The 25,700-nt window shown below is 34.4% G+C and overlaps 1 protein-coding gene across 4 annotated transcripts in view; it reads right to left on the bottom strand.

Annotated features, from left to right (window-relative positions):
• EXOC6 (exocyst complex component 6) overlaps window positions 1–25,700 on the bottom strand; it is a 187,139-nt gene that overhangs the window by 79,329 nt on the left and 82,110 nt on the right. For all 4 annotated transcript variants that reach the window (XM_004427834.3, XM_087432278.1, XM_087432280.1 and 1 more), the window contains exons 12-17: window positions 24,335–24,406; window positions 21,551–21,648; window positions 16,227–16,332; window positions 14,348–14,457; window positions 8,605–8,716; window positions 7,880–8,014 (exon numbers count right to left, since the gene is read on the bottom strand). In XM_004427834.3, the coding sequence (XP_004427891.1) occupies window positions 7,880–8,014; window positions 8,605–8,716; window positions 14,348–14,457; window positions 16,227–16,332; window positions 21,551–21,648; window positions 24,335–24,406 (633 nt within the window). The remainder of the gene's footprint in view (window positions 1–7,879; window positions 8,015–8,604; window positions 8,717–14,347; window positions 14,458–16,226; window positions 16,333–21,550; window positions 21,649–24,334; window positions 24,407–25,700) is intronic.

The following is a 25,700-nucleotide window of genomic DNA, read 5'->3' as shown; positions in this document are numbered from 1 at the left end:
CATCTGTTTCTCCTTGAAAGTGCATCAGTTTTTGCTTCACATATTTTGACCCTCTATTGTCAGGTACACGCACATTAAGGATTGTTATGTTTTCTTGGAGAATTGACTCCTTTATCATTATGTAATGCCCCTCTTTATCCCTGATAACCTTCTCTGCTCTGAAGTCTGCTCTGTCTGAAATTAACATACCCACTACCAATTTTTTGATTAGTGTTAACACGATATATCGTTCTCCATCCGTTTACTTTTAATCTATATGCATCTTTATATTTAAAGAGGGTTTTGTAAACAACATATAGTTGGGTCCTGTTTTATTGACCCACTCTGACAGTCTCTGCCTTTCAATTGGTGTTTTTATAACACTGATGTATAAACTGATTATTGATGTCACTGGATTAATATCTACCATATTTGTTACTGTTTTCTATGCATTGCACTTGTTCTTTGTTCCTACTTTTGTGCTGCACTCTTCTTCTGCCTTTTGTGATATTAATTGAGCATGTGTATGATTCCATTTTCTCTCCTTTCTTAGCATATCAGTTATATTTTTTCTTTTTGTTTTTTTTTTTACTCTTTTTAGTCATTGCCCTAGAGTTTCCAATGCATATGTAGTACAATTATTCCAAGTCCACTTTCAAATAACACTATACTACTTCATGAGTAGTACAAGTACTTTATAATAAAATAATCCTAATTCCTTCCTCCCAACCCCTGTATTATTGCTGTCATTCACTTTTTTTATACACATACATAAACATATATATAAAAGCATACCTAATTGAATACATTGTTGCTATTATTATTTGAACAGACTGTTATCTATTAGATGAATTAAGAATAAGAAAAATAAGTTTTTATTTTACTTTCACTTATACTTTTCTCTAATGCTCTTCCTTTCTTTATGTTGATCCAAGTTTCTGACCTACATCATTTTCTTTATCTCTGAAGTGCTCTTAACATTTCTTGCAGGGCAGGTCTACTAGCAACAACATTCCTCAATTTTTGTTTGTCTGAGAAAGTCTTGATTTCTCCTTCACTTTTGAAGGATAATTTCATAGTACATAAAACCTAGAGGTTTGTGGGTGTTTTCTCTCAACATGTTATTTCACTCCATTCTCTTCTTGCTTGCATGGTTTACAGAGAAGTCAGATGTAATTCTTTGTTACTCTAGGTAAAGTGTTTTTTCCTCTAGCTTTCTTCAGGATTTTGACTTTATCTTTAATTTTGTACAGTTTGAATATGATATGCCTTGGTATAATTATTTTGGCATTTATCCTGCTTGTTCTCCAAGCTTTCTGGGATCCATGGTTTGGTGTCTGACATTCATTTGGGTAAATTCTTAGTCATTATTGCATCAAATATTGCTTCTGTTCCTCTCTCTCTTGCTTCTCCTTCTAATATTCCTATTTCTTGTCTGTTACACCTTTTATAGTTGTCCCACAGTTCTTGGATACCCTGTTCAGTTTTTTTCACTGTTTTTTTCCCTTTGCTTTTCTGTTTTGGAAGTTTCTACTGACATATTCCCAAATTCAGTGATTCTTTCGTCAGCTGTGTCTAGTCTACTAATGAGTCCATTAAAGGTATTCTTCATTTCTACGATTTCTAGCATTTCTTTTTGATTCTTTCTTAGATTTTTCCATCTCACTGCTTACATGATCCATCTGTTCTTGCATATTGTCTACTTTATCCATTAAAGTCCTTAAAATATTAATCATTGGTTTTTTTGCTGAGAAATCTGCTGACAGCCAAATAGGAATTCCTTTGTATGTTTTTTGTTTTTTGTTTTTTTTTGTCTTGCTGGCCTTAATATCTTTTCTTTGTCATTGACTTTTGCCAGCTTTACTACTATATGCCTTGGAGAGGGTCTTTTTATGTTGACATAGTTAGGATATCTATTCATTCACTTGTATTTCCAGCTCCTTCCCCAGGTTTGGGAAGTTCTCAGCTATTATTTCTTTGAACAAGCTCTCTGCTCCTTTTTCCCTCTCTTCTCCCTCTGGAATACCTATAATCCTTGTGTTGCATTTCCTAATTGAGTCGGATATTTCTCAGAGAATTTCTTCATTTCTTTTTAGTCTTAGTTCTCTCTCTTCCTTCATGTGGAGCATTTCTGCATTCCTATCCTCTATATTGCTAATTCTTTCCTACATATTGTCAGCTCTGTTCTTTAAAGATTCCAGATTTTTCTTTATTTCCTCCACTATGTTTTCCACCTCCAACATTTCTGATTGGTTTTTCTTTATAGTTTCAATCTCTTTTGTGAAGAAGTTCCTGACTTCATTAAATCGTCTATCTGTATTTTATTATAACTCGCTGAGATTTTTTTTTTTGTGAGGAAGATCGGCCCTGAGCTAACATCTGCCAATCCTCCTCTTTTTGCTAAGGAAGACTGGCCCTGGGCTAACACCCATGCCCATCTTCCTCTACTTTATATGGGATGCCGCCACAGCATGGCTTGACAAGCAGTGTGTCGGTGCGCACCCAGGATCCGAACTGGCGAACCACGGGCCGCCTCAGCGGAGCACGCACACTTAACTGCTTGTGCCACCAGGCCAGCCCCTCGTTGAGCTTTTTTATGATAGCTATTTTGTAGTATTTCTTTTTTTAGCTTATTTATTTATTTATTTATTTATTTTTTGTGAGGAAGGTCAGCCTTGAGCTAACATCCATGCCAATCCTCCTCTTTTTGCTGAGGAAGACTGGCCCTGAGCTAATATCCATGCCCATCTTCCTCCACTTTCTGTGGGACACCGCCACAGCATGGCCTGACAAGCAGTGTGTCGCTGCACACCCAGGATCCGAACCCAGGCCACCAGCAGCAGAAAGTGCGCACTTAATTGCTACGCCACGGGGCTGGCCCTATGATAACTATTTTGAATTCTCTGTTGTTTAGATTATAAATTTCTGTGCCTTCAGGATTGATTTCAGTGTATCTGCCATTTTCCTTCTGGTCTGGAGATTTAATATATTTTTGCATACTGTTTGACAGCGTGGTTTGTTTTTCCTCATAATGAAAATATCTGGTCACAGTTTCCATCTGCCGCCACTGGGTGGGGGTCAAGAGCTGTGTATTCTGAGCCTGCCGCAATCCGCGGGCTCTCTGAACCACTAGCTGAGCTGAAGCACCAGGCAGGGGGAGGAGCACTTTCTTTCGTCTGCCTGGTCCCAGAGGCTTCTCACTCTTCCCTCGTTATCTGCTCTCCTGGGGTACTAACTTGATGAAGACACCCCTGCAACAGTTCAGTCTCCTCCATGTGGGAGTTTCCCATGGGCTATGAGGGAACTTGGAGGGCTGCCCCTCCCCCACCCCAAGAGTCACACAGACCCAGAGTCACTGCAGTTCAGGAAGGGAGAGGAGCTCTCCTTACCTCCTTCCACTTCCTCCAGGGGTTCCAGCACCTCCACCTTCAGATGTAAGGCTGCATGGGTCTCTCAGACGCCTTTTGTGTTGTGTGAATGTCCACTGTTTGTAAATGAATGTCCTTTTTGTTGTATTTTAGGAGGGAGAGTTTAAGGGGGAGAGCGCACTCTGCCATGAGGCTGACATCATTTAATCATTGTTTTTTTTTAAATTCCTGGTCTGATAATTCCAATATCCCTGACATATCTGAATCTGGTTCTAATACTTACTCTATCTCTTCAAACTGTGTTTTTTGCCTTTAGTCTGCCTTGTAATTTTTTTCTTGGTAGCTAAACATAACGTACTAGATGAAAGGAACTGCAGTAAATAGGTCTTTAGTAATGTGGTGGTAAGGCATAGGGGGAAGTGATGCATTCTACAGTCCTATGATTAAGTGTTAGTCTTTAAGTAAGCCTTTGCCCCTTGGCTGTGAACTTCATAAGAGCTTCTCATTTCCACCCCTTAGGTGGGATAGGATGGCTAGAACAGACTGGAATTGAGTATTTCCCTTCTCCCAGTTAGGTCAGGCTCTGATAAAACTCCAATTGTTTAGACACTGGTAAATAGTTTCTTTTGAGGTTAGGTCTTGGTGAGAAGAACAGAACACTTAAAGAACACAAGGCTCTGGTGCATTTTTCAAAATGGTTCCTTTTCTCTTCCCTCTGCTGGAAGCACAAGAGGATTTTTCTCCAGTCTTCACTGGGAGAATCTGGTAGAGCTGCAGGAGGTAAAACTCACAAAAGTGTGGGGCCCCCCAAAGACTAGGTCCCCCTGGAATTTTAACTCTCAGACTTGTCCACACTGAGCTTCTAGTAATTCATCAATTAAAGTTAGGTTTTCCTACGCAGGTAGTGGTTCCTGCAGAGGCTTCTGCTCCACTAAGTTGTGATTCTCTGTATCTGCCTGTCTATCTCTCCAATTTGGGGGCAGCAGTTTGCCCTGTGATCTCATTTCTCTGGTACGTCAAAGGAGGGTTCTTGATTTTTCAGTTTTCTCAGCTTTTTACTTGTTAGGACACAGTGACAACTTCCAAGCTCTTTACATGCCTGACAGGAAACCAGAAGTCTGTGTTCACTTTTTAATAATTAATTGAGCTATATATTTTTATAATTTGTGCATTTATAAATTGTACATGTTTATATATGTATATTACACTTCAGTAAAAAAAAGATTTTTTAAAAGTCAATGTACCATGTCCTTGTCCTGCTCCACAGGAAGAGAATTTCAAACCCTTAATCAGAGAAAGTGACCACTGTCACTTTAGCCATAATCCTAAAAAAACATTTTGCTACACAGTCATCAACAGATTTTAAAAAAGGCAAATTAGAGAAAGAATAAGAAGCATATTCCTCCTAGGTACTTACAGTTGCAATCACTGCCAGGACTCAAAAAGGAAACGACTCTTCAGAGTGGCAGGTTGGAACAGCTCCATGGAGCAAAGTTAAAGAGTTCTGACGCCAAAGAAAAAGAATTGCACCATTTCTCTACTGCATAGATTAAAAAGCGAATGGTATTCTCATTTTTTCCCCTCTATTCTACTGCAAAATCTTTTCAGTCAGAAGTCGTAATATTAGCTTCAAGTAGCTCTCAGTGTGGGTCCAGGTTAATTCAAAAAGCTGAGTACTGCTTGAGTGCAGGAACTAACTTACTTTACCTCGTTTGTATCACTCACAGATTTCGCAAGATGAAAGGCAAGCTAACAAGATAGTCTACATAATATTTCATAAAGTAAACAAATATAAAATCAAGCACACTGTGGTGCATATGTTCTTTCTGAATGGGAAGCAAATGGAGGTGTGGGTAAAAGGATCCTGTAAGTGCTTATTTCCATAATCATTAAGCAACTAAATAGGAGTATGTTTGGTAGCATCACTGGACCGAAAAGAATTAGGCAAAGAGGTTAACTAAGCAATCCATGCTAACGTCTGTGTAATCAAGACTGTACTTTAATCATCTCTGTGAAAGAGGTGACAGAGAGACTATTCACTATGAATGGAAATTCCCCCAGTCTCCCTCAGTAATTCACTTTAATATCTATTCAACAATTCTCACTGTTGAATTGCTTCCTCATATCACAGTTTAAGACAAATTCCTCTTGAAATAGACCAAAGGGGCCCGCCCCGTGGCTTAGCGGTTAAGTGCGGGCACTCCGCTACTGGCGGCCTGGGTTTGGATCCCGGGTGCACAGCGACACACTGCTTCTCCGGACATGCTGAGGCCGCGTCCCACATACAGCAACTAGAAGGACATGCAACTATGACATACAAGTATCTACTGGGGCTTTGGGGGAACAAAAGGAGGAGGATTGGCAATAGATGTTAGCGCAGAGCTGGTCTTCCTCAGCAAAAAAACAGAGGAGGATTAGCATGGATGTTAGCTCAGGGCTGATCTTCCTCATACAAAAAAAAAAAAAAGAAATAGACCAAAGGTAGAAATGAATAATATTGACCTTCATATATTGAGCTTGAAACAGCTCCTGTTCTCACACCATAAAACAGAAAGGGTTTCCTGAGTTCTGTGTAAAAATAAAACAAAAAACAACAACAAAAAAGCAGGATTCTCTACTCTTTGTACAGACTGAACTTGATTTGCTGATTTCCAAGAAAACCCAAGGGATAGTCTACAGCAATTGTAGTTTCAACTAAATATCTGCACCTTAAAGAACCACTGGAATGATGGACCAGAGCTAACATTTCTAAACATTCCCTCCCAACAGGCAGATTTTGAGAAGTATAGTTCCAAGATCCCTTAATCTAAAAGCATCATGTTCTGGTATCTGGTTTTTCAACTTATTATTGATAAGAAAAATTGCATGAAGATCCCTAGATACACCAGATGTCAAGGCAATTCATGTTTTAATCAGAGTACAGAGTTAGCCTATTAAATTTAATGTTCACAGTTAAATATGCTTACAACTCTGGTCCTTAGTAAATCCCTTCTTGACAGCATATGAGTAACACATGGATATAAGGACAGAGAGCAATAAAGAAAACAAAGAAAGATTGTGTAAAATCTAACTTAAAAGCAAAGAATCAATTTGTCCTTGTATAAACAAATGTCCAAAAACTTGTGCAGTTTCTTCCTATATTATGGTACTTATCACAACATATTGTCAAGTGTCTTTTTATAGTTTTTTCTCCTGTGAGCTTCTTGAGGGCAGGGATACATTTCTATATTCTCAACACCTAATAGAGTGCTCAGAGCATAGATGATGTACAATAAATGGCACTGTGCAAAGTATCCCTTTTAATCCTCATAATAATTGTATGAGGTAGGTAATATATTGCTACTCTAATTTTATAGATAACAAAATCAGGAATCATTAAAATTAAAGAATGTGCCCAAAGTCACACAGCAGTCTAACTCCAGAGTATAAGCCCTTAATTACTATACTATACTATCTGAATAAATGAATGCCTGTTTTGTCCAGCTTCTGTGTCAGTTTTAATAACTAATTTTATCAATCTGCTCACTCAGATATCATCTGCATTTGCGCCTTATGTATCACAATGACTACATGAACTCAAGAATCACCAGAGAAGCATAAGATTTGGGGGCTAAGCAGATAATTTTAGGAAGCAAGGGTCATTTCTGGACTTCACACTTTCAAAGTCTGGTTCCTACCAACATTAAATTAGTTATTTCTAAATACAAGTATACTGAATTTTTTAAACGTAAATGATTATACTATAATTTTAGGAGATAAGCTGGGTAATTTATAATATAGCAAGAGTAGGAAGATGAGAATTCTCTTTAATATAAAACTATTAAGGGCTATGAGGTTAAACTAGCAAGCCTATTTTATACATAAGGGATCAGTAAGTGGTTTATATTAGTTTAACAAAATATTCAATGCACGGAGATGTGGGATTTATATTACTAACCATGCCAATGTCTCATCTATACAATCCAAAATCAATAAAATAGTTTATAAAACAAATTTATGAAATTATTTAATCTTTCATTCTGCTTACAACAACCACTAAATAGCCTTTTGGTATATCCCATGGTATTACACAAACAGAAATCTTTCCATTCAGAAAAAAGCAGGACTACAATAACATGTAATAATGTAATATTAATTTTTATTCAGACCAGAGCTAATAAAGGATGCAAAGTAAATCTTACACTTATCTAATTTGTCCTACATTGTTAATTTCAAAACACAAACACACATACACATTACATATAAAATTAATTATTGAAGTGTGAGACATTAATGGAAATCCACTTAGACCAATTCAGCACTACTGTAAGTCTTCAAAACGTGAATAAAATATACTTTTCTCCATTTTAATAAGATGTTTAAATTGCCAAAAAGGAATTGATATTTATCTGCTAATTGTTGACGATTACCAATAATTTTCAATTGTTAGGAATATAATGGAATCATGTATATAATATAATAAATTGTCTCTAATTTTTAGGAGTTTGCTTACAGTGATTGAAATAAAAACTTTTGGTCAGATTTTTACATACCTTAAAAGTAGAAAGTCCATAAAGTCTTGTCGTATGAACAGTTTCTTGAGAAATATTTGTAATGTTAGTTATAAAGTCCTCAAGGTATTTACAAGCTTGTTCCAGGTGTGTTGTGTTTATGATGATTTGCACTAGCTATAAAATACAAAATATATCTATTAAAATGCAGGTTACATGTACACAAAGCCCATTTCATTTTTTTAAATAGGATTATTACTTGCAGCAACTGTACCATTTCTGCATAATTATAGCATTACAGGATACAACTGATTATCTGATTTCAAAAGCCTGCTGCAAATAATGCTTATGAACGCTATCATTTTTTAAAAACTAACAAAGAGTCTAACTGCCAATTAATTTAAAATAACTTTTCGAAGTAGTTTTTCAAATTTTATACATTCACCAAGTAAAAAAAATGAGTATTTTCACTTTTCATGTAAAGTTAGGCAATCATAAATCTATACATGATTATAGATTATAACCTATAGATTATAGATTATATATCTATAAATCTAACATCTTCGATTACCTACTATTCCCATGTAAACTCTTTTCCCTCACATTGCATGAATTTACACTGATGCTTCTATTTTAAAACAAATCCACTTCATTAATAAATTTAAAATAGAAGGCTAGTTTTACAGGCTGATGTTCAGCAATAACTTAATTTATTATAATTGTTTCATATAATGAAAGATTTAGCTATAAGTATCTTTTTAACCTACCTCTGTCAAACCTATATGAGGTTTTCTAATAAGGTTCAGTAAACAGCTACACAAAGTTCTGGTCAGCAGCAGATTTGTAGATTTTCTAAGCATATCATCTATTTCTGTTGAGCTAAAAACAAAGGTTGATATTATTAAGCTTTCCACAAGGGTACAGTTAGCTTCCTAAATAATTTAACATAATTTACTAAAATAACTTGCTCCACCTCATTCCTTTATCTCCTTAAATAAATTACAATCACTCACAGTCATTAAATCACAAATTTCAATTCAATTTAATTTCACAAAAGGGACAATTTCAATAAAGTAGAATGTTCATTTATGGTATAATTTAAATGTATTCAATTAACCAGTAAAACCATGGGGTACTTAGTTTAAGGAAATAAAACTATTCTTAAATTATGACTCTATTGTGGGTCACTTTCAAAGACACTTCATGTACAACTAATTACTTTTAAAATGCAAATTGATGTGAGCTCTTTCTAGGTATAATTAATTACTAGATTTAATTTTAATATAACTAAGCTATCCATTTCCACTGAGATTTTTAAAAGAGATTCAAAAAATAAATTTAATTACTTTACACTAGTTTTAATTTGGTGCCAAAAAAAAGAATCCTATGATGTTTCTTAACATCCTAAAGATTGCTAGGCTAGCACTAAAAAGCTTATTATTTTCTCCTAACCACTAGGCCTTCAATTTAAGTAAATAATGATTTATTGTTGTATAGTTTCATTATCAAACAGTTAAGCTGTCCTCAGACCAAGCTTTGTCAGTCTCAGCACTATTGACATTTTAGGCTAGATAATTCTTCACTGTGCGGCTGTCCTGTGCATTGAAGGATGTTCAGCAGTATCCCTGTGCTCTACCCACTAGATGAAAGTAGCACTTCTCCCCCTAGTTGTGACAACACAAAATGTCTCTAGATATTGCTAAATGTACACTGCGGGGCAAAATCACTCCAGTTGAGAATCACTGCCTTAAACACAGGCTAAAATTTTAGCACCCTTTTACTTTTTTTTAATATAACTCTTAAAAATATATGAAGCACAAATATTTACTAGCTTACATTTGCTTTAAAAATGGAAATAGAGCAAGATTTGACAGAACACAGGTACCTCTCACTACTACTCTAGTGTTCTCCATTTTAATGCAGGCACTCTTCAATTTCTGCTAACCCTAATTCTGGCAGACCTGAGGAGAATATTTCTTGCTGATTCTTTATATCTAAAATCAAGACTTCCCAGGGAATGTGCATACCACCAGTACGGCTTCAGGGTTACTTGGCATCAAACTCTCAGACAGAAAACTCTTTCTAATCTATCAATAGCATCCCTAGAACAAGCAAGGTACTCACTCTCATAAAAAAGAAGTGGTTGCCAACTCCTCTGGCTTCCTTTCTGAGGCATTCAAATTATGCTTAAAGACACCCTGTATAGCTCCCTTCTCAGATGAAAAGTTATCCATGATAGATAATGTCTTTTGTTTAATTTCCCTGAACTTCCTTGAATGCTGAGTCAATGTATACTTTTTCTTCCATAAGTAAAAGAAGAGAAAGAAAACCTATCAGCACCTATCTCCTATTTGTGCCAGCAAAATTTACCTGACAATGACAAGTATTTCCCCCAAGAGGTTTTTATCCCAATTGAGCAGGTTTTTTTCTTAAGTCCTCGTCCTCTAAGCCTATAACTTGTACTCTTCCTAACTTTTAAAGAACATTTCACAGTAATTAAATCTTAATATACAATAAATCTCCTAAAGTATTTTACAGCTTAAGCTCTTAAGCAAACTGAAAATTTCTTAAAGATCATATTAGGCCAGATGTTTCTTCTGCAGCTAAATAATTGAGACTTTGGAGTTTCTTAATGAAGTCACTTCATTCTCTAGCCTTGCTTTTATTCATGTATAAAAACAAACCCAAACATCTGTACTATAAAAGTTCTGAAGCATTTTCTAGTTCCAAAAATCTAACCCCGAAATATATTTAAACATAACAAAAGAGCTTTAAACACAGAAAGTGATTTTTCCCTAATTCTTTAATGACAAATAAAAAAACAAAGCAACTCTAATAGGTCAATTTTAGGTAACAGATGTAAATTTTTAAAATAAAAATATATGTCAGAAAGCTGATAATCTAAAATAAATTTAGATTTACATATTTTTAAATTAACTGCTGCCTCTGTATTCTGAACTGTGTATTACTCTCATTAACAAAGTGAAAACAGCCAATGTATTTAGTAAAGCATATTTTTTTTAAAAATGTAAGCATAAAAGTCTTACATTTACATAAAAGCATAAAGTTGAATGCATAACTTATGATTATAGACAGTTAATTACAATGACTGGATATTGAACTAAGAAAAGTGACAAATATTTTTATCAAAGATAGAAGGAAAAAATTGACAATCTTTTCTTCTGTAGCATTGGTACATAACATTTATCTTTTAGAATGCCAGGAGTTCATATACAAAAAGAGTCAGAACTGAGGTAGCAATTCTAGTTCTAGTCAGTCATTAGGGAGGCTTTAGGGAAAATTATACATAACATTATGATAAATGGTTTTTATCTTTGGTGTTATAAATGCAGTAAAAAAATCAAATAGAGAGCCACTGTCACTCCTCTGTAAATAAAACAAAATAAAACTTAATAGTAAAGTGCTAAATTTCTATACTTTCTACAGTGCAACATTACCTCAATTAGATATTAGTCCTATTTTTCAAGAATCAACATGTAGATTAGGTAATAAAAAGTACTTGTTAGGACATGCAAATTGTACACACTACCAATTTAGAAAATATTAAAGTAACCTACATTTAAAGGAAAAAATGAGAGGGATTAATGTTATGGATTCAGGATTGGAGCTTCAAGAATAATTCTCAAATATGAAATTTGAGCAAAGTTGTAGGATGACTGTTAAAGAGAGACTTCTTGTTTCTCCCTCTCACTTGCATATCTTTACCTCAAAATAAAGGATGAATGCATACATCATTGTTTTCAAAGCTGACTAACTGTAACCAGAATCTATTTGAGAGTAAATAAACAAATCCAAGTCTATCCAAATCTAAGTCAAACTGTTCTCTATCCCTTAACTTCTTAATCTAATTATTCACAAGTACTCTAATTTCAGGCTCTTAAACATTTCTTGTGTATGTTCCTTCCTCTTCCTCACCACTGATTCTGACTATTTCAGTCTTTCTTCATCTCTGTCTTGAATCATTGCCTTCACCAATTCAACATGATTATTTTTTTTTATCCCTCTCCAATCTACCACCCACATTAAGACCAAAGTAAACTTTTTAAAATATAACTCTAGTCATGCCATTCCTTAGTTAAAAACCCTTCAACAGTTCCTCAATGCTTACAAAATAAAATACAAACACTCCAAGCTCCAGTATCATGTCTAATATTGTAGTATCCCAGCGCCAGGCACTATACTGAGTGCTTTATACACACACATTACCTCATTTAATTCTTACAACCACCCTATGAATTATTTCCCTCATTTTACAGATGAGGAAACTGCAATTTAAACAGAGTAAGTGACTTGCCCAAGATCCTACTTCAGCTAGTGAGTATCAGCATCAAGACTCAAATTAAAGTCTAAGTCTGAAGCTTATGTTCTTAACACTGCATTATACTGCCTCTGTCTTAGAGCAGAACTTTAGAATGTGAAATGAAAAACAAGATAGGCATAAATTGTTGGTGGCTCTCAGACCATTCAAGCTCCACTATTGAAAACCACCATTGTAATAGTTCGTTATTCCTTTTCAGTTAATGCTCATTTGTATTCATCTTTTTCAAATGCTAGATTATATGTGTCATGTTGTGCAGCACAGAGTATACATTACCTCTGTGAGTTTTATGATTGAGGTTAAAACCTAATGTCTTTAAAATATATCTTTAGAAACTTTGGTATAAGAGGCTGGTAGAATATGATGAAGCTTAAGGCAGTGGTTCTTAAACTTTAGAGTGCGTCAGAATCACCCAGAGAACTTGGTAAAACCAGGGACCTCACCCCCAGATTTTCTAATTCAGTAGGTCTGAGGTTGCACTGCTAACAATTTCCCATGTGATGCTAATACTGCTGCTCTGGGGACTACATCTTGAGAATCACTGGCTTGTGAGAAACACATGGCACAGCAGATGCTATGCATTAGATATTTATCTTCCTTTCTTTTCCTTTCCTCTCCAACTCCTATTATTCAAGAATAAAAATTAAGAAATCTTTTAAAGAATCCCTATTCACAAGGAAAAAGCAGTGTAAGACTTAAAATCAGATAACTCTTTTACCCTAGCAGAACTCACATTTTTCCCCCATTTATACATTATTTAAATCCATAATAGTGGTAGCTTACAATAAGAGACACAGATACAATACAATAAAATTAAAACTGTCATTGTTCTCACTATTGAAAAATAAATAATTGTTGTATCTGAACTGCCTTCATGCCTTTTATGACCTAAAATTCAGAAGAGTTTTACACTGAAGGATATTTCCCGCTATTCAGTATATAAACTTAGAAGAACGGATTTCAGAAAGGGAGACATTATGGAAGCCAGCATCACCACTCTCTTCTCCACAGAGTAGTCACAATTAGAAATCTATCATGTGACTATAATGCAGGGTCCACCTAGGTAGCTGGAACAAGATAAAGATTAATGTTCCTCTAACATAAACTGATTGTTCCTTACAGGCCAGACACTTTCATTAATATGGAAGTCAGAAGAACTGCTCCTTCATCCCAGCTCACAAACTAACCAGCTGGGTCATTCTGGATAAAGAATGTAGCCTCTCTAAGCCTCAGTTTCCTTATCAGCAAAATAGGGGTAATATCACATTTCCTATCTCCATAAACGTAGGGTATTACTTTCATCACACCAGACAAATGGTATTCTCTTGCCTATAAAATCAAATTAGTTCTAGCCACCAACAGTTGCTGTGCTGCTCTCCATTACTGAGTATGATACCAAGCTGCTACAGCATTCTTTATTAATTCTATTGATTTATGAATCCTTACTTTAAGCCCATTTGAGAAAAAATAAAACTACCAAGAATATCAGCTTTTTGACAAATCAATGACATAGATAAAGAAGAGATATTGTTTAGCTCCTGGTAACCTGAGCAATAGAAAAACTAAAATAAACAAGATCTAAACAGCTAAAGAAAAAAAAATAAGAAAGGATATTGGCAAGACAGATTGAACATCAAATGCAAGGTGTGAATCTTATTTGGACCTGATTCAAACATACCAACTGCAAAAAGACATTTTGGGGACAATCAAAAAAATATTGATATAGACTAGGGAATTGATGATATTATAGAATAGTGTTAATTTTGTTAAGTATGGTTAAATGATAAAATGTCCTTATTGTTTTTAGAAACACATACTGAAGTATTTAGGTACAAAATGTCATTATTTCTGGAATTTGCCCTAAAATACTTCAGCAAAAAAATAGATAAAGAAAGTATGGCAAAATGTTTATTATTGTTAAATCTAGATGCTGAGAACATAGGAGTTTCCCATTATATTACCTCTACTTTTACGTTTATTTGAAGATTTACATAATAAAAAGTAAAAAAATATATAACATCAGAATTATAGAACTTAACCTCAAATGTCACTAAAATATGCAAGCCTTTCCAATGAGATAATAATCTGTTCCAGTTATGGTCTGAAAATCAAGTGTTAATGTTCCATAAAATTAGCTATGATAAAGATACATCTCTTATTAGTAAACTTACCTCCGGTGTAGTGACTCTGAAAATTTAAGGCTGGCATAAATAAATTCTTTAACTTGAATGTAAATATGAGGCACTGACTGAGACATGGGGAATTTCTTTGGGAAAGATTGCTGTAGAAAGAAAAACAAAGTCAATATTGTTTTTGAAATTTTAGCAAAAGATATTCTAGTCACCTAAAAATGTAAAAATTAAATTGATTTCACATTTGAATTAATAGTAAATACCTGCATCTCAAAGTTCACTGTTATATTTCTAGATTATTTGTGAGATCTTAAGAAAACCAAAATATTTCCGAAGAAAATAACCTGGCAATTTACCTGTTTCTTAAATCACATTGTCAGACTTCTAAAAGCAGAGAAACCATATATCAATACCAAATAATTTAGGGGATTTCCTTTTAAGTTGTCAAATTTAAATTTTCCACACGGCTTTACCTTAACAGTTCTTCTTTTTAATGATAAGTAATATGTGGACCAATGAATACAACTCCTAACGAGCTTAATCCTAAGAGGTACTGCTTATTTTGGAAGCACTCGACAAGCAAAAGTCAAACTTCCTTTTAACTATGAACCTATGTAGAATAGTTTCATGTAATTAGAAGGGATACTAGAGGTTATTTAGTTCAACCTCACAGATGAGACACAAATGCCCAAATAGGGTAAGTCACCTGCCCATAACAAGCCACAAGCAGAGCTGGCATGTGAATCCAGACCAAATCCAGTGCTCTTTATACAGATGCTATAGCCTGAACAAACTTATTACCACTAACTAAAACAAAACAAAACCAAGCCATGAGATGGAGAATATTCTGGTAATATTTCTTGTCAGGGACAGCTATGACTGGGGTTTCAAAAATATAGAATTAGAATAATTATTCTGTTCTTTTGTGTGTATTTGAATACAACTATTTGATATATGCAATGGCAGTGTTAGCTATAATCTAAAAGCTATGCTTTTAATTACTTGGTCCTATATTTAGCGACTATTATACATAATATGCTTAGTATATGTATACAAAAATATAACATAAAAATTTACAGTCACAATCCACACAATTCACTCAGAATTCACTCTTGTTCATTGTGAAGGGATAAAAATGTAGACAAGGACTAACCTATAAAGTGTTGGAAAAATAATGAAGAGTAAGGAGGAAAAACAAAAATAAAGAGAATAAAAAAGGTGACAACAGGAAATATGATACCCTTTTCCCATGAGATCTGCTTCTACCCAGAGATACTACATAGGTGTACAAGTGAGTGTGTTTGTGTATGTGTTTGGGCACACGTGCAATCACCTGTATTCCCAGAATACTCTACATACTGGTCTGTTTCCTTTCTCTATCCTGTCTTTTGTTCAGACATCTTGACTCCAAAAATTCCTACTTCAGGAAAAAAATCTACAGGTGGTTATTGCCTTCATATACCTCTTACATAAGTGAGATAAACTTTTTGTAGAAGTATATTTCTAGGAAAAAAGCCACAAAATAAGATCTTCCAGAGTGATGGGCAGTTCAAAGAAATTCTCCTCTCTTTCCCCAGAATATTATTCTTATTCCTATAATCTATTCAACATTTAGCATACCTAATTTGGAATCCACCCAGCGTTAGTAATACTTGCCCTGGGAATACACCTAACATTTGGAAAAACTGCTCCTCGTATCCCCAGGAAAGTCCCTTCTTAACTTTTCACCAAAATAGTGGTGGTAGTAGTAGTAACATAATCTTTAAAAGTTAACAGAACGTAATTAATTTCCTCAAATAACACAACAAAAAAACTGCCTCAAAAGAAGCCATTCTTACTTACAGGATCAGGTTAATATTACGTAGCAAAAGAATATCAAATTTTTAAGAAAATTCTTGAATTAAAAACTAGCTTGTACCTTCTCAAGGTCTGGATCTTGAAAGGGAAATTTACTGATGACTATTTTATATTCTTCTTCATTAACAATAGGGATGGGGCTATAATTATCCTCTTCAAAAATGTCCCTGTTAAGAAAGAAGAGACAATTAAAAATTTAATATTAGAAAATATTTCATTAACGTGCCTAGGACAATACTTTAAAAAAAAACCCCAACTATTACAAAAGCATTTTTCATTTGTCGGTTAAAGGTCTAAATAGGAAAACACTGCCTAATCATCCAGAATTTTAAAATTCAATACCAAATAAGCCTTGTCCCTCAAAATTCAAGTGCAATCTCTTCTTTCCACTTGTTTGTTTTACATCTTCTCAGCACTTTAGTTCTAGTTTTCTAGTCTAGAACAATTCTCAAGATGATATAGTCTGAACAAACTCATTATGTATAACCACCCAAAAACAAAGCTGTGTGATGAAGAGTATTCCAGTTGTATTTCTTGATAGGGACAATTCTCAGGTTGTATGTCTTGTATGTTCTCTCTTCCCAACTAGATCATAAGCTCCCTAAAGATGAAAATGTGTCTTCTATTTGTTTAGTCTCTCCTAATGTTGTAATTAGAAAAGGACCTTTTATAGTTAGTAAGGCAGAGACATTTCTTACTCACCAAATATCCATGTGCTGTCCCACACAGCTCCCTTACAGACAGCCATATGACTAGTTCTGGCCATTGGGCTGTGAATGGAAGCAATACGGGTTGCTTCAAGTTTAAAGCATTTATGAGCTAACTGTGTGACCCTCCTTCCCATGGTGAAAGGAGAGACCACAGGTTGAGAAGGTAGAATCACAAATGCAAACAGCCTAGATCTGGGACTACTAGACCCACTATGGGTCTTCTATGGGAATGAGAAATAAAATGTCTGTGTTCATCCACAGAGATTTTGGGCATTTTTGTTACTGTAGCATAACCCAATCTGTCTTAATATACCTGCTGTCCAATTATCAATTTCTTTTAATTAATAATTCAGTTTGATTAATATTTATTGAGCACCTATTATGTGCTAGGTTCTGGGCTGTGATGAAAACTCCATAACTCATGAAGATAAAAGCAAGATCTTTGTTCTCAAATCTAATAGGACAGACAGACATGCAAACAAATTATAATGTTTATAATAATGTGTTACACATACAGTAAAAGAGGTGCAAGGTTTAGAAATAGGACAAAGGAAGAAGTGATTAAGTTTATCAGAGTAGGTGGGGGACATCTCATGGGAAGTTTTACAGAGAAGCTATGGGCTCTGTAGGGTCTTGAAAGAGGAAAAGACACACTTCTAATGAGATTATGGGAGAATACCATTTCAGAAAGATGGAACATAACATGCAAAAGCATAAGGGGTGAAAAGTATGAATGTGGCAGTGGGGAGTAAAACCACAGGTAGTGCAGTATTACTGGAGTGTAAAGTAGAGAAGGGCCATAAAATCAGGCTAGGCAGGTGGACAAACTGAGGCACTCAGATTTTATCCTGTAGGCAATGGAATACCATTAATAGGTTTTAGGCAGAGGAATGTCATAGGAAGATTTTCACTATGTGGAGGATAAACTGGGAAAAGGACAATAATGAACACAGAGAGGCCAGTTAGAAAGACTGAAGAATAATCTGAATAAAAGTTGATGAAAATTTGAAGTAAAGCTGTACTAGTGGGGGCAGAAAGGAAGTGACAGAAACAAGAGCTTTTAAGAAGTAGAATACATAGGATTTAAAAACTAAATGAGGATTATGAGGGAAAGTGTAATCCTGATGAATCGGTGGTGTCTAAACATGGCAAATGGACAAATGATGTGTACCTTACCTCATCAGAGACATCTGCTGAGGTAAGGAATGTAAGGGAAGGATATGGTTTGGGCAGTGGATGATTGATATCTCATTGATAAACGGGTCTGGGGTCTTGATGGGAGGCTGGAAATAAAGACACGAGTTTGTAAATCATGGTGGTGCACAATGCACTTAAAATAAGGCTCTGTTCACCTAAAATATAGGGAGAGGCTTCAAGTAATTCTATTTCCTTCTAAACAGTGTTTAAAAATAAAGGGTTAAAAGGCAAGTTACAGGGAAAAAAACTACTAGAAGACCATCAACTATTCACTTTATACAAACGCCAGGAAATCAGTTAATATGCAAAGAGAGATAATTTAATGAATGTTACATTCAAATTCTGAAAATGTTAACGTAGTCTTAAAAGTGATCTGTTTGGAACCCTCATACACAGCTGGTGGGAATGCAAATTGGTGCAGCCTCTATGGAAAACGGTATGGAGATTCCTCAAAGAATTAAAAATAGAGATGCCCTATGATCCAGCCATCCCACTACTGGGAATCTATCCAACGCACCTGAAACCAACAATCCAAAGAGGCTTATGCACCCCTATGTTCATTGCAGCATTATTCACCATAGCCAAGAAGTGGAAGCAACCTAAGTGTCCCTCGACTGACAATTGGATTAAGAAAATGTGGTATATATATACAATGGAATACTACTCAGCCATAAAAAGAGACAAAATTGTCCCATTTGCAACAACATGGATGGGCCTGGAGCGTATTATGTTAAGTGAAATAAGCCAGAAAGAGAAAGACAAACACTGTATGATCTCACTCATATGTGGAATATAAACCAACACATGGACAGAGAAAACTGGACTGTGGTTACCAGGGGCAGTGGGGGTGGGGGAGGCACAAGGGGTGAAGGGAGTCATATATATGGTGACGGACAAACAAAAATGTACAACCCAAAATTTCACGTTAGAAACCATTAAAACATCAAAAAAAAAAAAAAAAAAAAGTGATCTGTTTCAGGGCCGGCCCAGTGGCGTAGCGGTTAAGTCCACGAGCTCCGCTTCAGCGGTACGGGGTTCTCGGGTTCGGATCCCAGGTGCGGACCTACATACCACTTATCAAGCCATGCTGTGGCAGGTATCCCACATATAAAAAAGTAGAGGAAGATGGGCACTGTTGTTAGCCCAAGGCCAATCTTCCTCAGCAAAAAGAGGAGGATTGGAAACAGATGTTAGCTCAGGGTTAATCTTCCTCACACACACACACAAAAAGTGATCTGTTTACTGAACAGAATTCTATAAACATTTACTGAGTTCCTACTCTGTGCAAGGCACTATAATTGGGGCTAGGCAATCAAGAATATAAATAAAAATAAAACACTTGGTGATCACAATAGTTGGAGAGAACCACACACACACAAACTATGACAGTAGTCAGATTATAAATTCTATCATGAAAGTAGTCAAATTTTAATTATTCAGTACTGATGAAAACTTTTACTTTTTTCCCATTTAATTGTTAAATTGTCAATTCACTAGTACTTGTAAAATACAGGTCAGGGATAATAAAAGCTTAAATTCTGCTACTTCCTAAAAATCTAAGCAAAAAGCATGATCTAGAAGGGTACTGAAAGTAGAAGTCAAAATATATTTGTGAATTATGTATTAACAACTGACATGATATCATTTGTTCTCCTCCACAATTACAATGGAGGATAACGTTAATCCTATCTCTATCTGAATGAACCTATTAGCTTCCCAGAGAGAAAACAATACCTTCCAATCTTGGGGAGTAATCTCACTACTGAAAGTCTTAAGGTAGATAAGAGAGAAATAGCTGGCTCAATACAAATCTATCAACAATTGTAAAAATTTAAACACTTCTGAGGAGGGCAAGTTAACAATAACATCAACTCTACAAGTAAAGGTTTTATATATATAAATAAAAATTTTATAAAGATTATATATAAAGATATCATATTATATCGCCACATTACATCATAGTATATATATTATAGATTACTAGCCCTATCAATAAGCACTACCTCTATTTCCAAAATACTAAATATCAAAAATTGTTGGTACTTATACATGACTCATCAAGACTGTCAATAATCCATTTGGGACAACATCTTGACAATATCACTCCTAAGGAATGTTAATACAAAAAGCTCAAGCAAATATTTATTTAGTTGATTTTAATAGAAGCGTATCACCTTGTGAACCACTTAGGTATTTTAAAGATTTCTATTATGGTATTCAGAAGGTCAACCCTCCATACTTTTAAAAATTGATAGGGTAAATGCCAAATGGTAAATCATCTGACATATTTTCTATTTTAAGCTCATCAAGTATTATTGCTACATTACTTCTATCATATTTTGGGTAACCTAGATGTAAGATCTCAACATTGACTCTTCTTTTGAAAGAAAGAAAAAAAAAAAGGAAGGAAGGAAGGAACTGGGGAGCGAGAGAAGAAGGGAAGGAGAAAAGTTTTTAGAATTTAAAAAGGAGGGAGCAGATTTCTCTTTTCATGGCAATACAAAATTATATAGATATTAAAATACTTTGTCCATGCTCTGCAGGCAAGTGGTTAAAGCAAAAGTAATTTTCCTAATTAGGTGCTTTTAAGATTTTTAATCTAGATAAGCTGTTTGTAAAAACAGAACTTTCCCCAAACAAAATTTAAAAGCTATAAATTTCTGTCTCTAATATTAAATACTTTTGAATCTTTACACCCTTATATCTCAATCATCTACCGAGAAAAAAACCTACAGAGCTTAGTACTAAAAGTAGTACAATTAAAAATTGATTATAAGTGGTGTAGCCACTGTGGAAAGCAGTATGGTGTTTTAATAAAATATTAAACTTATATTTACTATATAATCCAGCAATTCTACTGCTGGGTATATACTCCAAAGAATTCAAAACAAGGACTCAAACAGATATTTGTAACCAATGTTCATAGCAGCATTAGTTCACAATAGCCAAAAGGTGGAAACAACCCAAGTATCTACAGATGGATGAATGGATAAATAAAACAGGGTATATACATACAATGGGATATTATTCAGCTTCAAAAAGAAATGAAATTCAGACACATGCTACAACATGGATGAACCCTGAAGACATTATGCTACATGAAATATCCAGACAAATATTGTATGATTCCACCTACATGAAGTACCTAGAGTAGCCAAATTCACAGAGACAAAGTAGAATGTGATTGCCAGAAGCTAGAAGAAGAAGGGAAGAAGCAGTTATTGTTTAACTTAGAGTTTCAGTGTAGGAAGAAGAAAAAGTTCTGGAAAAGGATAGTGGCAATTGTTGCAACAATGAGAATGTACTTAATGCCACAGAACTGTACATTTTAAAAAGGTTAAAATGGTAAATTTTATGTTATGTATATTTTACTACAATTAAAAAAGTATAAACATTTTTTATTGCTAAATGCAAAATCAATTACTTTAGCATTTGACAAACTTTTTCATTACACTAAGGCACCATGGCTTAGACTAACCTGAAAACTCCAGCCCATTTCTTAAGCAGTGTTTCATTGTATTGATCTCTTATTTCAAATAAAAGGTCAAAAAGTCGGTTCACTGGAAAACCATAACCCTAAAACACACACACACAAAAGCAGATAAACAAGTAAAGATATTCATTAAAAAAATGTTGGGAATACTGGAGAATTGTTTGAAAGTGATCACCATATCACATTGTATGCCATTCCAACATATGAAAAAAAGATATCCTTTTGACTTTCGACTAGGCTGCATTAAGTAAGAGAGAGTCTAGAAAGAGTTTTATGAAACTGGAATAATTTTTCCATTTCTTCTCTCTTTTCAGTCTGGATTATATTGTTAGCTTTAAAAAGTATTAGAAGTCAGGACCAGAGGAAAAGTTCAAGATTAGTGATCTGCATAACCGTGTCTTTGGAAGTGATTCCTAAATAGGATCAAGAAAAAAAGGGAATATATTCTGTCTGAAGTGTCAATTTCTAAAACTAAATATTATGCAATATTCTTTAACTACTTTTTCTGAAAAGACTCTCAATTCTTCAATTAATAGGTATAACTTGAAAAGTCAGCATTTATTAATTCAGTATAAGATCCCCCTAATACTCAGCCTGTCAATTTTCAGTGAAATGAAAATGCTGCAGGATTTCTGAATAAGTAATAAGGACTTATTTGTCTTCTTCAATCTTATTTCAAAGCAGTAAGATTAGAAAGATATACTTACAAGGGTCTGTGTACCCATCACTGTTACTTTTCTTTTCTTTTTTTTTTTTTTGTGAGGAAGATCAGCCCTGAGCTAACATCTATGCTAATCCTCCTCTTTTTGCTGAGGAAGACCAGCTCTGAGCTAACATCTATTGCCAATCCTCCTCCTTTTTTTCCCAAAGCCCCAGTAGATAGTTGTATGTCGTAGTTGCACATCCTTCTAGTTGCTGTATGTGGGACGCGGCCTCAGCATGGCTGGAGAAGCGGTGCGTCGGTGCGCGCCCGGGATCCGAACCTGGGCCGCCTGTAGCGGAGCGCACGCACTTAACCGCTAAGCCACTGGGCCGGCCCCACTGTTACTTTTCTAATGCCTCTATTAACTTTATATTGTCTATTACTCCTCTTTGATTCTCTGGAGAGTTCCTTGGAACCACATTAAATACTCTAGATTCAATTGTACTCAAAGTGCTGGTCCAAGAACAGTTTGTTACGGTTTACAAAGAAAGAAAGAGCTTGCACCAGAATACAAATCAATGCTGCTACACACATCGAAAAAGTCTTGCTACAAAACAAATGATAATTAAGCTAAACTTTGTAGTTAGTGATGTTGTCGATTTACATTCTGACAGAAGCTCCTTTTTCTTATAAATCAATCACAAACAATTTGCAGACTAGTAACAATTTGCAGACCAGTTGTTCCTGGACCATACTCTGAGTAGCAATGCTTTAAATCATTAAGGATAGCAAAATTCCCTCAAGTTACTTAGAGCTGGGCCTAAAAATGAAGGCAGTCCCCAATACAACTTCCAAAGGTTTTTTTGCAGAGAGATCAGCATTACAGATACACCTGTCACAAAATTCATGAAAACAAAGAACCCTACATTATTCTGAGTGTTACAGTATATAAGGCATACAAATTAATAAAGATATGAGGCAATAAAATAATTTACTAAAGGAGCTTGTAGAATGTTCTGCTTAGGTTTGAGAATAAAGTAGACAACTATTATTCTAGGATGGAAGAACTCTTGATGAAGCAAACAGTTTAAATTATCATTTCCATATTATATGAAGCTTTAGATCTGAGAGATGTTATAAGGGGAAAAAAAGATTCAAGGGTCAAATATATTGGGAAAATGCTGCACAATCATCTTCCTTTTGGAAACATATGGTATAAATTTGCTCTGAGAAAGGCTTTTAGTGGAGAAATCTGTTTTACTTCACTTAGCATTTCCCAAACGTTTTTGACCACAGAACTCTTTTTTAAGTAACATCTATTATCACACTTTGGAAAATGCTAGTCTATATTTCATGAAACGTTATTCCAACCATAAAAAATGCCGTAAATTTAAGCATGAAAACAAAATGCAATCAATTCTTTATTATCTGTGATCAGGAAGGAGGAGGGACAAGCTTAAAACTTTGATACTGAAAATCACAAAGACATTGAGTTTTGAGATAATTCTGTTTTAATCTTATTTTTAAAAAGAAAAAACCAAGACTCAAAGAAGTAAAGTGATCTGCTCAGTCATAGCACACTTGAAATTAGGAAGGAGATGAGTGGAGACAGCTTTCAAACTCTGTGTTTTCATATTTATCATCACATTTAAAACTCAAAAAAATTCTGAAAACTAGTAATAAACCCATTTTCACAAAAGAAGATCCAAAGTTTAGAAAACCTGTAGACATACAGTTAGTCAATAGCAGAGGGTTTGTGTGACTCTCAGAGCCCATGATCGTTGTCTTGAGGTAGAACATATATCTTCTAATTTCTAGTTCATGGTTCTTTTCATTACACCACGTACTCTTATTTTTAACTACATAAATACTTTCTCTATTCTAACTGAATGACCAATATTTAAAAAGATGGTAAAATTCACTGAGGTCTGTCCAAACCTCATAATCAGGAAGGAGGTGGTATGAAAAGTCCTGGGTAAGAGGGGAATATCAATGTATAAGTAAACATTTGGTTACTACTAATTTACTAACATTAATCCACAATAAAATCAATGAGCATGCTCTATATTTTGTATATCTTTAAGTGCTCAAAATAGCCATTAGTTGAATGCTAGATTACTACCCACCTGCAAAGTATCTGCAAATATTACAATGAGATTCTTCAGCTCCAGAACAAGATCAGGATCAGTACAATAAGACTGGGAGTGTGTAGGGGGAGGGGAGGGTGGACATAGGGATGGAAACACAAACAAACAAAAACCAGAGTCATTTAATTAAAAATTGAGAAATAAAACCTGAAAATTTTTTCTTTAATCTGCTAGACTTACAATAAATTAAAAATCTTGGTTATTAGTAAGATCCATGGCTGGCTTCCTCTATTCAGTAAAAATTCTTAGGGAAAGATCATGACATGACATACCTAAAGTATATGTATTATATGAAAAGAAATTTTCCTGAAATTTACACACACTAAACCTTAGTCAAAGTAATGATGCCTATTTTCTAAAAGTTTTTACATTTTAAGGAACTCATTATTTTAAACTTAAAAAATGTTTTACATATAGACCACATATTTCTACTCTTCAATTATTTATTTATTTTCTTATAAAAGAGATACGATATATTATTTTCCAATATAAGAATGACAATTTAAGTATTTTCTTAGTAATTCATCAAAAGAAAATAATTAATTTCAAAGGGACAGTAAACGTCACTGTCCCCTTAACATCATTTAATCAGACTTGGAGTATGATATGTTGCATTTAATATATTACGACTTTGTATCTGATATCATGGGATTAATAGGAAGCATACTATAATTTTACATATTCAGAGCTGGTCTGAATACAAACCCTGATAAAACGTATTGTTCTTTACTAATATGTTAGAAAAAGTTGTAGTTCATCGGACAAATAGTATATTAAGAATCTACATTCCCGATAAATAAAAATGTAGTGTATTTATAATCCAAATATCACATAAACTAATAATCCTCCAAAATATTTTCAATCTCTATTCTCAATAATAAAATTATAAATAATAGGTTACAAAATTTTAAGTAAGGGAAGATTTTACTGAAGGTGAACTACTAAAATTGTCTTAAGAAAAAGTCTACGCTGAGCAATTATTAATTTCAATAGTCTTTATAACACTAACATATTTACTATTTCCATAAAAGGTATATTACAAAAATATTTTATTTTACTTTCATTAATAAAAAAACTCTCATTACATAAAGGTTCATTATTTCAAATGAGTTCAAATTTTGACAATTGCATATTTTTAAGAAATTTGTAATTATATTACTGCAAACAAATTATAAACATCGAAGAACAAGTTCTATTGAGTTTTAATGGTGGAGTTTATTTTGGAAACAAAGAATTTGGAATGATAATTAAAAACCCTTGCTTCATGGTGCTTTTCAGTGATCTAATGAAGAGGTCAGTTGAGACTAATGAGACCAGCTTAATTCTTCATTTTCTATAATGCTGA

The sequence above is a fragment of the Ceratotherium simum genome, chromosome 6 (assembly GCF_057802395.1).
Source record: "Ceratotherium simum simum isolate JZ-2026a chromosome 6, ASM5780239v1, whole genome shotgun sequence".
NCBI lineage: Eukaryota > Metazoa > Chordata > Mammalia > Perissodactyla > Rhinocerotidae > Ceratotherium > Ceratotherium simum.
This window is presented reverse-complemented; position numbering and strand designations above follow the sequence as displayed.